The 14,173-nt window shown below is 38.4% G+C and overlaps 1 protein-coding gene and 1 non-coding gene across 2 annotated transcripts in view; both read left to right on the top strand.

Moving 5' to 3' along the window:
• TMEM150C (transmembrane protein 150C) overlaps positions 1-14,173 on the top strand; it is a 66,196-nt gene that overhangs the window by 36,283 nt on the left and 15,740 nt on the right. The window contains exons 2-4 of the mRNA XM_027087603.1: positions 12,201-12,290; positions 13,771-13,824; positions 13,954-13,986. Of these exons, the coding sequence (XP_026943404.1) occupies positions 12,211-12,290; positions 13,771-13,824; positions 13,954-13,986 (167 nt within the window). The 5' untranslated portion in view covers positions 12,201-12,210. The remainder of the gene's footprint in view (positions 1-12,200; positions 12,291-13,770; positions 13,825-13,953; positions 13,987-14,173) is intronic.
• On the top strand, positions 8,570-8,713 carry LOC113609962 (U4 spliceosomal RNA). Its single transcript, XR_003428889.1, has one exon. It is a non-coding gene; the product is annotated as a U4 spliceosomal RNA (small nuclear RNA).

The following is a 14,173-nucleotide window of genomic DNA, read 5'->3' as shown; positions in this document are numbered from 1 at the left end:
TTATTTATTTTATGTTTGGATGATCTGTCCATTGGTGTAAGTGGGGTGTTAAAGTCCCCTACTATTATTGTGTTACTGTCGATTTCTCCTTTCATGGTTGTTAGCATTTGCCTTATGTATTAAGGTGCTCCTATGTTGGGTGCATAAACATTTATAATTGTTATATCTTCTTCTTGGATTGATCCTTTGATCATTATGTAGTGTCCTTCTTTGTCTCTTGTAACAGTCTTTATTTTAAAGTCTGTTTTATCTGATACAAGTCTTGCTACTCCAGCTTTCTTTTGATTTCCATTTGCATGGAATATCTTTTTCCATCCCTTCACTTTCAGTCTGTATGTGTCCCTAGGTCTGAAGTGGGTCTCTTGTAGGTAGCATATATATGGGTCTTGTTTTTGTATCCATTCAGCCAGTCTGTGTCTTTGGGTTGGGGCATTTAATCCATTTACATTCAAGGTTATTATCGTATATATGTTCCTATTACCATTTTCTTAATTATTTTGTGTTTGTTTTTGTGGGTCTTTTTCTTCTCTTTTGTTTCCCACCTAGAGAACTTCTTTAGCTTTCTTGTAAAGCTGGTTTGGTGGTGCTGAATTTCTCTTAGCTTTTGTTTGTCTGAAAAGCTTTTGACTTCTCCATCAGATCTGAATGAGATCCTTGCTGGGTAGAGTAATCTTGGCTGTAGATTTTTCTCTTTCATCACTTTAAGTATATCCTGCCACTCCCTTCTGGCCTGCAGAGTTTCTGCTGAAAAATCAGCTGATAACCTTATGGGGATTCCTTTGTATGTTCTTTTTGGTTTTTCCCTTGCTGCTTTTAATATTTTTTCTTTGAATTTAATTTTTGTTAGTTTGATTAATATGTGTCTTGGTGTTTTTTTCCTAGGGTTTATCCTATATGGGACTCTCTGTGCTTCCTGGACTTGGGTGACTATTTCCTTTCCCATGTTAGGAAAGTTTTCAACTGTAATCTCTTCAAATGTTTTCTCAGACCCTTTCCTTCTCTCTTCTTCTTCTGGGACACCTATAGTTTGAATGTTGGTGTGTTTAGTGTTATCTAGAGGTCTCTGAGATTTTCTTCAATTCTTTTCATTCTTTTTTCTTTATCCTGTTCCTTGGCAGTTATTTCCACCATTTTGTCTTCGAGCTCACTTATTCATTCTTCTGCTTCAGTTATTCTGTTATTGATCCCTTCTAGTGATTTTTCATTTCAGTTATTGTGTTGTTCATCTCTGTTTGTTTGTTCTTTAGTTCTTCTAGATTTTTAAGTATGTTTTCATGTGTCTTTTGGCCTGTATGTCTTCTTTGGAGAAATGTCTGTTTAGATCTTCTGTGACATTTTTCTTGTGTCTGTTCTTTTTTTTAAATTGTGGTAAAATATCATATAAAAGTTACCATTTTAAGTGTATAATTTAGTGGCATTAAGTACATTCACATTGTTTTGCAACCATCACCTTCATCCATCTCCAGAACTCTTCTCATCTTGCAAACTCTGTAGCCATTAAACACTAACTCCCTATCCCCTTTTTCCCCCAGCCCCTAAAAACCACCATTCTACTTTCCAACTCAATAAAGTTGATTACTCTAGGTACCTCATATAAGTGGAATCACACAGTATTTGTCCTTCTGTGACTGGCTTATTTCACCTAGCATTATGTCCTCAAAATGTCCATGTTGTAGAGTATGTCAGAATTTCCTTCCTCTTTAGGCTGAATAATACTCCATTGTATGTTTACACCACATTTTGTTTAGCCATCCATTGATGGACACTGATTGCTTCCACCTTTTAGCTACCTTGAAAAATGCTGCTGTGAACATGGGTGTGCAAATATCTCTGAGTCTCTGCTTTCAGTCCTTATGGGTGTGTATCCAGAAATGTGTTACTGGCCCGTATGGTAATTCTATGTTTAATTTTTTGAGGAACTACCACACTGTTTTCCATAGCAGCTGCCCTATTTTACATTCCTGCCAATACTACACAAAGGTTCCAGTTTCTCTCCATCCTCACCAACATTTGTTATTTTCTGGGGTTTTTTTGGTTTTGGTTTTGATTTTGATAATGGACATCCTAATCAGTGTCACGTGGTACATCTTTTTTTGATGATGTAGGTTTCTAAAATTATTTTTCTATTATGGTAAAAAATATATAACGTAAAATGTACCATTTTAACCATTTTTAAGTATATAATTCAGAGGCACTGATTAGATTGGCAATGTTTTATAACTATCACCACTCTATTTCTAAAATTCTTTCATCGCCCCATGGATGAAGTTTTTAAAAGTGAATTTTAAACACTATGACAATTAATCCCCAAATACTTCAGTGTGCATCTCTAGAAAATAGATACCTTTTCCTATATAATACAATATTTTTATTGTAAGAGCCTTCACTTACATTCCATTGGACAGAACTTACACACAGGGCCACACTCACTTGAAAGGGAGGCTGCTAATTATAGTGTAGTTGAGCAGCCACTTGCCCAGTTATAATGGAAGAAGGGAGAGCAGATTTTGATGCTATACCAACCTACAGTAATAAAGCAATGAAGACTTAATTGGTTCACATTACGAGAAGTTTGGGAGCTGGTGATATCGGGAATTTAGTACAGTGTCTAATGAATGATATTATCAAGGAGTCAGTTCTTTCCATCTGCTACTCTGCCATCCTTAGTATTTTGGCTTTGGGTCCTTGTGTTTGTTGTCTCATGGTTACATGATGGCTGCCATAGCACTAGGTATCATACTTTCACAACAGCATCCCAAGGGGGAAAGGAGAAGAATGGGCAGAAAAGAGGCTTTCCATTTCATCTCATTGGCCAGGTGCAAGGGAGTCTGGAAAGATATTTGTCTAAGGAAAATGAGATAGCTATAATTGACTTATACTGGCCATGACTTATACTCTTGGGCCGAACACATTGCTGTACTGGGTAAAACTAGATTCTGTTAGCTAAGAAAAAGAGGAGAAATGATTTTTGAGTTGGCAATTATATTTGCCATATGTGGGAAATATTTTTATTATTGAAGGTATAAATGGACTCTGAGGAGGATCTTGGCATAGAAATTCTAAGAGGTTAATATTGAATTGAAAGACTAGAAGAAGGGACTTCCTTCTGGGATTATTCCGTGAATGGTGTGAGGACAGTATGTTCCATCTGTTTCTGAGAAAAAGAATCATTTGGGCCACTAGCGTGAATGGATCCCTATAAGTCATTTGTCGACTGAATGAAAGCGATTGATTTTAGAAATCAAGAGCCCATTGAAGAAAAACCAGTCACCATTCGTTCTACATAGAAACTATCATATTCCTTTGGAGATGGTAATATTTTAAAGAATTCCATTATTAATTAATATATTGTTTCTTTCCAGTGCTTGTGGAAATTATTTTGGCTCAAAATTGACCTCATAGCTTGAATAGTATTGTTTATATCTGTATGATTAAAGGAAGTCATATATTTTTATATGACACCAAGTCACTCAAGCTATCATGCTTTCCCAAACTTAGGATTTTGAAAGCAAAACTTTAACCATCAGCATATTGAGTTTGCTGTATTGAAGATCTCTATGCTGACTTACATCTGAGACCCTGTAAACATTTTAGGGCTGAAACAAAACAAAACAAATAGTCCTTGTCTTTACCATCTATAATTGTAAATGAATTACAAAATAACTCACGCTGTCCACATTTGTCTATGATACATGTGGAAAATAACTCGAGATTCCCAGAAGGTTAAAAAAAAATCAAGGGTGCTCTTGGTCCATAGACACTGCAACAATCCTGGTCATTAGTGGGTGACTCGTTAATCTTTCCTGCTCCATGCCAGCTGGCCCTGGGAGCAGAATGAAAAATTGCTTTGGTAGAGAGTTTATTTCCTGATAAATTACAAAATTTTAAGAAAGATAACTGAAGACCCCGAAGATCACTTGCAGTGGCATATAGTTAAGACTTATTGAAAAGCCATCAAATGTTAGGCACTGTTATCAGAGCCTTAAATGTATTTTCAACCCTCATAAAAACCCGATGAGTAGGTACTATTATTGTTCCCACTTTACTGAAGAAACTGAGGTACAGAGAGGACTGAAAAACCGAGATCACACAACCACTATAATAAGTGGCAGAGCTGGGATTCCAAGCCCTGGTAAGCTGGCTTCTGAGTCCATGAACTCTAGCTGCCTCTCACCACTACCCTAGGTTATACAAAATCCTTCCAATTCATAACAAGCAAATCGTTTCCAGCCCCAAAAGATATTATCTTAACTTTTGAGACATTTCACTGTCATAAGTAGTTTCTTATTAATAAAGTTTTAAAATCTGTAAATCAAGATGATCCAATGGGCTTTCTTTTTCCATTTGTTGCTTGGAGGAGTTTTACCGCCACCTGAAAGAACGGAAAGTTTGTCTTCAAGGATTATTATTGGTAACAGTATGCTATATTCTTTGACTTGAGTAGCTTCATTAGATTATACTATAAGAATCATCTGTTTGGAATTTGGTGATAAAATTATGAATATATGACCTTAATTTTATCAAGACCCGTTCATGTAGTTGGAGTCAAATCACGTTTTTCAAATCACGTTCATGTAGTTGGAGTCTTGGGTGCTGAGCAAATGTGGGCTTAAGTAACACTTTGTTTCTTTCCATGAGATTGTAAATTTTCAAATGACCAAGTGTTCTCTTAACCATTAAAGCTAGAAGACTTACAGAGGAACAAAAGTGTCGACAGCAGAGCCACTGCAAACGTTTGACAGTTCATTTTTCTTTCTGAGGAAGAAGGAGCGCTCAGGGAAGCAGGGAGCAGATTGAGATTTTCAGCCTTTGACTCTGAGTGCTCAGCAGTCCGCACTGTGCAGTCCCACTCCTACCACAGATTCCATGAAAGAGACTGAAGATCGCTCAAACTTTGAGAATGCTATTTATTGGAAGAAAAGAACATGCAAGAGAAATGTACAGGGGATTAACAGTACTGGCATTCGAGGAGGATTTGACCATCTGGATAACAGCTTTGCAAATCATTTGGGTAAATGACACCATTTGGAGGGGAGTCTTCCAAACTGAGTCTAAATGCCAGAACCCTTTCGAGAAGGTTTATGCAATTCTGGCTCTTTTCCTCCTTTTGTCAGAAACGCATTAGGTGACCTTGTTCCAGATATAGTTTACCATTTGGGACATGGAAGCAATTATCCTAAGTTTTTTCCTATGAGGTATTATTGGAAGATTAATATCAATGGAGTAAATATTACACAAAAATTTTAAAAAGTATAATTCAGAATGCACAGATAAAACTATCTTAAGAGTATGGAGTAGTCCTTCCTTCTTCCCCTCTTTCTTTAAAAAGGCAAGGAAAAATGTATCCTCATAGCTGGTAGGTACCATGTTGATGCAGCTCAGGGAAAGAGTGGAACTTGTCCTTGCTTGGAAATATAAGTAAAGTTTGTGTGACACTTTCTACTGTGATAGGAAGCATTGGGCCAGTTTATTTTAATGGTGTCTGGAAGGATGGGAGAAAGAGAACCACCTCTCAGTTTTAACTTTTAATTCTTAGATAACATTGAGGCAATGAAGAGAGTTGATTGAATAGATCTATTCATTTTTTTCTTTTAGAAGTACTTCCAGTCAAACATCTGAACTTGTCAAGCCAGAACACCTTATGAACCAAACCAAATCAAACATTCATCTCCTGGCATCTCCAGAAATCCTCCTCCAGCACAGAAAGTAGAGAGTATATCAGTGTTTTTTCTATTGCAGGTTCTTTGGTTACATTATCAGCTGGGTATGCGCTAAGGAAAGACAAATAGATTATTTTGGACAAGAAAAGTATATGTAACAGAGTCCCCTTCTTTGGTTAACACAGTCCCACCAGGGAGGGAGAAGGAAATAAAAGCATCAAGATATGTCAGATGGGGTATTGGTAGGTTAACAAAACCAGAAGCTGGTCCTGAAAGAGCATTTTACTTTGATTTTCTGGTCTCCATGATAACTCAAAGGTGGGTAAGGAGGTGAAGTAAGGGAACTTCCCCCATCTACACACATACACCTCACTGTTCTGTTCTTAACCTCATACTCGTCAGTTGACAAAAGAACCTGGCATGGTAGGGTGTATTATGGCTTAAATATATGTTCTTCATTGTAAGAATCTTCTTTACTACTTATTACTAAGTCAGAAGACTGACTTAGCTCATCACCTATTTCCTGATCCTTGTTAAAGTGATTTATAAATGGTCTAGGGTCTAATACAATTGAATAAGACAATAGAAATCTATTGTTTAAAAAGACATAACCAGATCACAGATTTAAATGTAAAATTATACATCTTTTAGGAAAACAATACAGGAGGAAATCTTCGATATTAAGGGCTAGGCAAAGAGTTCTTAGGCTTGACATCAAAATCATGATCCACAAAAGGAAAACTTGGTAAGTTAGAACTCATCAAAATAAAAAGACAGTCTTTTAAATAAATAGTTCTGGATACTATCAAGAAACCAGAAAATAGGGAATTCCCTGGTGGTCCAGTGGTTAGGACCCCACGCTTTCACTGCCAAAGGCCCGGGTTCAATCCCTGGTCAGGGAACTAACGTTCCACAAGCTGCACAGTGTGGCCAAATAAATAAATAAATAAATAAATAAATAAATAAATAAATAAAATCTGACACAATCCCTGTTTAAATAAAAAAGAAGAAAAAGAAAACAGAAAATAACAAGTGTTGGTGAGGATGTGGAGAAACTGGAACCCTTGTACATCACTGGTGGGAATGTAAAATGGCGCAGCTACCATGGGGGTTCCTCAAAAACTTAAACATAAAATTACCACATGACCACCAAGTACCAGCAATTTAATTCCTAGGTATATACTCAAAAGAACTGAAAGCAGGGACATGAATAGATATTTGTGTATGTCATACATATGTTTATAGCAGCATTATTCACAATAACCAAAAGGTGGAAACAAGCCAAGTGTCCATTTACAGATGAATGGGTAAACAAAATATGGCATATACATACAGTGGTATATTATTCAGCCTTAAAAAGAAATGAAGGGCTTCCCTGGTGGCGCAGTGGTTAAGAATCTGCCTGCCAATGCAGGGGACACAGGTTTGAGCCTTGGCCTGGGAAGATCCCACATGCCGTGGAGCAACTAAGCCCATGCGTCACAATTACTGAGCCTGTGCTCTAGAGCCCACGAGCCACAACTACTGAGCCCGTGTGCCACAACTACTGAAGCCCATGTGCCTAGAGCCCGGGCTCCGCAACAAGAGAAGCTACCGCAATGAGAAGCCCGCGCACCACAACGAAGAGTAGCCCACGCTCGCCGCAACTAGAGAAAGCCGTGCACAGCAACAAAGAACCAAAGCAGCCAAAAATAAATAAGTAAAATTAATTAATTTAAAAAGAAATGAAGTTCTGGGACTTCCCTTGTGGTCCAGTGATAAAGAATCTGCCTTCCAATGCAGGGGACACGGGTTTGATCCCTGGCTGGGGAACTAAGATCCCACATGCTGCGGGGCAACTAAGCCCGCACACCACAACTACTGAGCTTGCGCACCTCAACTACAGAAGAGAAAACCTGCAGACCACAACTAGAGAGAAGCCCACGCACTGCAAAGAAAGATCCCGCATGCCTCAACAAATATCCCGCGTGCCGCAGCTAAGACCCAACACAGCCAAAAATAAATTAAATAAATAAATAAAATTTTAAAAAAGGAAAAGAAATGAAGTTCTGATACATGCTACATCATGGTTGAACCTCAAGAACTTTATAATAAATGAAATAAGCCAGACACAGAAAGACAAATACTGTATGATTCCACTTACATGAGGTAGCTAGAGTAGTCAAAATCATAGAAGTAGAGAGTAGAATGGTGGATACCAGGAGCTGGGGGAGGAGGGAATAGAGTTATTGTTTAACGGGTATAGAGTTTCAGTTCGAGAAGATGAAAAGGTTCTGGAGATGAATAGTGGTGATGGTTGCACAACAATATGAAGGTACTTAATGCCACTGAATTGTACACTTACGATGGTTAAAATGGTAAAATTTTTACATTATGTATATTTTATCACACATACACAAAAATAATTTTTAAAAAGACCCTGTATAAGAGGATAGAGATGCTACAGACTTGAAGAAAATAAATTGCAAACTACATGTCCAAAAACAGACTAGTATCTAGAATATATGAAGAAATCTCAAACTGTTTTTTTATTCTCAACTGTAAAAAAAAAAAAAGAAAGAAATCCAAGTTGAAAATGGGTAAAAGACAAGAATAGACATTTCACTGAAGAGAGCATACATATGGCAAATAAGCACAGGAAAAGATGTTTAATATCACTAGCCACCAGGGAAATGCAAATTAAAACCACAATGAGATATCACTATATGATTCTCAGAATGGCTAACATAAAAAATTGTGATAGCACCAATTAACACTGATTAGTTAATGATAACACCAAATAGTGATATCATCGATAGTGATAATGATGTGAAGAAACCGCATCAATCATACATTGCTGGTAGGAAAATAAAATGGTACAGCTGCTCTGGAAACAGTTTGACCAAGTCTTTAAAAACTAAACATGTATTAGCTTTGCACAGTGGCAGTATTGCAGCCAATGAGGTTTATCCAAGGCGTGATTATTGCTAACTGAAAACTTTTCCCAGTACCCCACCACCATAACGACTTGAAATATAGTCTGCAATGGCAATTTTTGACAGTCTCTATGGAGATTGAAAGAAAAAAACTAAACATGTATTAGCAAATGACCCAGCAATTGCAATCTTGGGTGTTTATTCCAGAGAAATAAAAACTTATGTTCCGAGACTTCCCTGGTGGCGCAGTGGTTAAGAATCCGCCTGCCAGTGCAGGGGACACGGGTTCGATCCCTGGTCCAGGAAGATCCCACATGCCATGGAGAAACGAGGCCCGTGTGCCACAACTACTGAGCCTGTGCTCTAGAGCCCGCAAGCCACAACTACTGAGCCCATGCGCAGCAACTATTGAAGCCCACGCGCCTAGAGCCTGTGCTCCACAACAAGAGAAGCCTCTGCTCGGCACAACTAGAGAAAGCCTGCACGCAGCAGCGGAGACCCAATGCAGCCTAAATAAATAAATAAATATTTTTAAAATAGTAATAATCAATTAAAAAAAACTTATGTTCCCACAAAAACCTGTACACTAATGTTCATAGCTTCTTGATTTGCAATGGCCAAAATCTTGAAACAAACCAGATACCTTGTAAGAGGTAAATCAACACACTTGGTCCATCCATACCATGGAATACTACACAACAATGAAAGGTACCAAACTGTTGATCAACACAAACCTTAGATGGTCTCCAGGGAATTATGATGAGTGAAAAAAAGTCAATCCTAAAGGTTGCATACTATATGATTCCATTTGTATATCATTCTTGAAATGGTAAAATTATAGAAATGGAGAACATATTAATGGGTGCTAGAGATCATTAAGGATGGTGCAGGGGAGGGAAGTGGGTGTGGTTATAAAAGGGCAACATTAGGGATCTTTGAGGTGTTGGAACTGTCCTGTACCTTGACTGTAGTGGTGGCCACATGAATCTACAAATGTAGTAAAATTGCATAAACTAAATACACGTGCACACACACACACACACAGAAAGGAGAGCATGTAAAGCTGGTGGAATCTGAATAAAGTGAAAGGATTATATCAATGTCAGTATCTTGGTGTTGATATTGTACTGTGGTTATACAAGATGGGAAGACAGAGTGAAGGATGTACAGGATCTCTCTGTTTTCTTTCTTACAACTGCCCATGAATTTGCAGTTTTCTCTAAGGGAAAAAAAAAGAAAAAAGCATAACCAATGTAAACTTCCTGAGGAAGCACCAAAATAGTTCCATTAGAAGCTAAATAATACAATTATCCATAGACTTACTCTTACCACCTCCCAAGGCATACTTTTAGGTTAAAAAAGGGAAATTTCATCTATCATTAGGCAAGGGATACAGTATGGTTTTCTCATAATTTGTATACAAGGTTTCCCTATGAGAATTAAACTAGTAAAACTAAAACAATTTAGGGCTTCCCTGGTGGCGCAGTGGTTGAGAGTCCGCCTGCCGATGCAGGGGACACGGGTTCGTGCCCCGGTCCGGGAAGATCCCACATGCTGCGGAGCGGCTGGGCCCGTGAGCCATGGCTGCTGAGCCTGCGCGTCCGGAGCCTGTGCTCTGCAACGGGAGAGGCCAAAGGGGTGAGAGGCCCGTGTACCGCAAAAAAAATAAAAAATGAAATAAAATAAAACAATTTAGGAGAGTAGCCATTAGCCACCTTAGCTGCTTCCAAAACAAAGTAAGAAAAGCAATGTATACTTAATGATAACCAGAGGGTAGAAACTTAAGAAGGTGGGCCTTCAATATATGTGTAAGAAAAAGGTATTAATTAATTTTTTGGAGCGTCATCTGAAGAAAGAAACTATTATTAATACTATCAGGAAGGGAGTCTGCCCTGTTCTAGAAAAGCGGGAGCCCAGAGAAGAAAGTGTTAAGCTGTCGTGAGGCCCTGCCCTTGTCCTAACAGGTGTATTGATCTGCTTGGCAGTTAAGAGTTGGCAGGGATGCCACTTACAGAACATGTATTTATGTGTGAGGTACTTTACCTGCCTTGTCATTAATCCTCAGCACAACTCTACAAAATAGAAGTTATCTCCATCATTAAACTAAGGCTTAAGAGATGAAATAACTTGCTAGTGAAATAACTTACTAGATCACACAGCTAGTGAGTGGCTATTGTGCTTGATGCCTTGGTCTTAGAATTATCTCATTAACTCTCTTCATTCTAACTTCCTGCTTCAAAATTTTGATTTTCCATATAGACATTCCTAAAAGGGAAGCGCATGTGAATATTTAACCTTTTGGCAGTTCTGTTTTCACTGTATATCAGTTAAGTTGACACTGTGATTTACTCACCAGCCTAGTGTGAAAATGGTTCATAGGCATGAATTCTTCTGCAGCTGATTATTCTGGGTATATGGGAGCATTCTGTTACTGTAAAAATATAAGATACTGAACTTGGGTTAATTTCCAAGGTACCACCACCCTGTGAGGCTTCAGTCTTTGATGCCCTTCTCCCTCTCTTAGAATTCAGTCTTCATGCAGCAAGATGGGGAAATGGTGTTGCTGATTTAAGTAAATGGCTCAGGCTTACGGAGTCAGTTACAGGCAAAGAAGAAGTTGAGAACTAGGTCCCCTAACTCTTACTCCAGTGTAACCCTTTTGGCTGTACTCATCTTTTCAGAGCACCCTATTTCAAGGGGCAGATCCAGAAAAATTGGTTTACATGCTCAGTTAACATCCCTATTTTCTGTACTCCCTCTGCATCTTGGCTACTGGTGGAATTATTTTTGTTAGCATTATTGATAGCTTTATTATGAGCTCAATTTTCTGGACATAAATAAATGAATAGACAGTGAAAAGTCATATTGTATTTGTTTAAAATGTTCATCGTTTCAACATCGTATAAACTGGGCAGCCATGCACCACTGGCTCAGATAATAGCTTTTATATATTGCATAGACTATTACATATAAAGAGTTATACTCATTAGACCTCAGTATTTCCACTGCCTGGTATAGTACCTGGCACAAGTAGGTTGTCAATACCTGTGAACTGGATCAGATTGGATTAGACTGAATTAAATTGATTGAAAGTGGCTCTAATGTGTTTCGACTCCTAGATTCTGTAATTTATTTAACACCCCTACCCAAGTAGGTGTTTACACTACAGCATGTCTGTTCAAAGACACATTATTAGGTCAAGTTGTCTGTCCCCTGATCTGAAAGATCTACCTAATCAGGTAGGTCAGTTCTGGGAACTAAGACCTTCCTGAGACCTCGCAGATTACCAGCCTGGAAGGGAAGGCTGTGTTCTCTCTCTGTTCTCGGCACTGGGAAGGGCCAGGGAGTCTCAACACATGATAGCAGATATTGCAGAGGTGCTCAGAAATGTGGCAGCGCTGGTTCAAACCCAGTAAGTGACTTTTTGAAGTTAATTGTAAAACCCCAAATAATGAGCAGTGATATTTCCTTAGAGGTGCCACTTAATCACTTCACGCTTCTCTTTGTTAGGTCACCTGCGGAAGTCACTAGGGCACTTTATTTTCTTGAAACAGGTTTTTTTCCATCTTGAAAGAGTGAGATCAATTTTTGCCTTAGTTATTAATACCTGTTCATTTTATTTCAGGGGTACAGGCATGGATGGGAAGAAATGCAGCATATGGATGTTTTTACCCCTTGTATTTACCTTATTTACTTCAGCTGGATTGTGGATAGTGTGAGTATTCCCTTATTTAAGGACTCAGGTGCAATGTAGATAAAAATGTCAAGTGTTGATAGTATGGTTGCCCCTTCGTATCTGCAGACTGCACATCCTTGGAGTCAACCAACTGCAGATCAAAATTATTCAGGAAAAAAAATTCCAGAAAGTTCCAAAAGGCAAAACTTGAATTTTCTGCTCACTGGCAACTATTTACATAGCATTTACATTGTATTTACAACTATTTATATTTTATTAGGTATTATAAATAACTTAGAGATGAAAGTATACAGGAGGATGTGCGTAGGTTACAGTTGACCCTTGAACAACAGGAGTTTGAGCTGCGAGGGCCCACTTATATGTGGATTTTTTTCAATAAATACTACAGTACTGTATGGTCCATGGTTGGTTGAGTTCGAGGATACGGACCCTTGGATGTGGAGCTGACTATGGGACTTGATTATCCACAGCATCTTGTGTCCACTGCTGGTCCTGGGACCAATCCCCCACATATACCGAGGGACAACTGTTCATATTCATATGAATGTATTTGTAAATACTTTAAAATAATGTTTACTAATTCAATCATGCTAAATTCCCCATTTCTCTTCCCTTCTTGTTTCACCCAAAGTAGATAATAAGAGCAAGTAATAAATTATGCAAAGCAGATGGTGAAGAATACTGGTGATGTGGACTCATTATTTGCAAGATTTGCTAATTTGACATTAACATGCTATAAAGATTCCATTCACAGCCCCGTTCATAGTCCAGTTTTTTGGTGTGTGTGACTGGGTCTGGTATGTTTATAAAATGGGTATCATTACATTAGAAGTCTTGCTTATCACAAAACATTCCCACACTTGCTTATTTCAAGTACTGTTTACTTCTAGAAAATTATTTTAGTTCCTTGCAGTTCATTAAGAAAGGTGGACACGTATTCCTGAGAAATTAGAAACTCTGAATCCTAATTTTAGTTTGCCCAAAGTTGTATGGTCTTACTTCTTTGCTTCCCGGTTTCCAGATTATAATGATTGCCATTAATTAATTGCCATTAATTTTCTTTTGAAAATTACAGAAATACTATTAATTACATTTATGGTTCAGAGGGCTAGGTGAGCTATAGGTAAAGCATTGTAGTAAAACAACATTGTCCCAGTTAGAAAAAAATGAATATGATTTAATGTGGTTAGTCCAATAAAACTGGGAAACAAATGATTCTTGGGTTTTTTGTTTTGTTTTGTTTTGTTGCGGTACGCGGGCCTCTCACTGCTGTGGCCTCTCCCGTTGCGGAGCACAGGCTCCAGACGCGCAGGCTCAGCGGCCATGGCTCACGGGCCCAGCCGCTCCGCGGCATGTGGGATCTTCCCGGACCGGGGCACGAACCCGCATCCCCTACATCGGCAGGCGGACTCTCAACCACTGCGCTACCAGGGAAGCCCGATTCTTGGGTTTTTTTACATTTCTTTGTTTTATAAATTTTTTTGTTTTTTCTTCATAGATACTTTATAGCTGTGGAGGATGACAAAATTTTCCCATTAAACTCAGCTGAAAGGTAAATTTATCTCTGGGTAATTCTTTGTTCATCAGTAGATTTAACAAAAACTTTGCCACTGATGAAGTTAAGCTATGCGCAAGTGACCATGCTTTAACCTGAGCTTCTGGGTTTTCTTTTGTTATCCAGGAAACCTGGTGTGAAGCATGCACCGTATATAAGGTAACTTGATAATTCTCTTCTGATCTGTTGGATCTTAGGAAAGTTTAGGGTGTATTAGTTCTGGCTACTAAGGCAAAGTAGCATAGACTGGATGGCTTATAAACATGAGAAACTTATTTCTCACATCTCTAGAGGCTGGAAGTCCAAGATCAGGGTGCTAGCATGGTCAGGTTCTGATGAGAGCCTT

This window comes from Aethalodelphis obliquidens, unplaced genomic scaffold (genome assembly GCF_003676395.1).
Source record: "Aethalodelphis obliquidens isolate GAN/ISIS:26980383/991018 unplaced genomic scaffold, ASM367639v1 scaffold59, whole genome shotgun sequence".
Classification (NCBI taxonomy): domain Eukaryota; kingdom Metazoa; phylum Chordata; class Mammalia; order Artiodactyla; family Delphinidae; genus Aethalodelphis; species Aethalodelphis obliquidens.
Note: the sequence above shows the minus strand (reverse complement) of the source record. Positions and strands in the feature narration are given on the sequence as shown.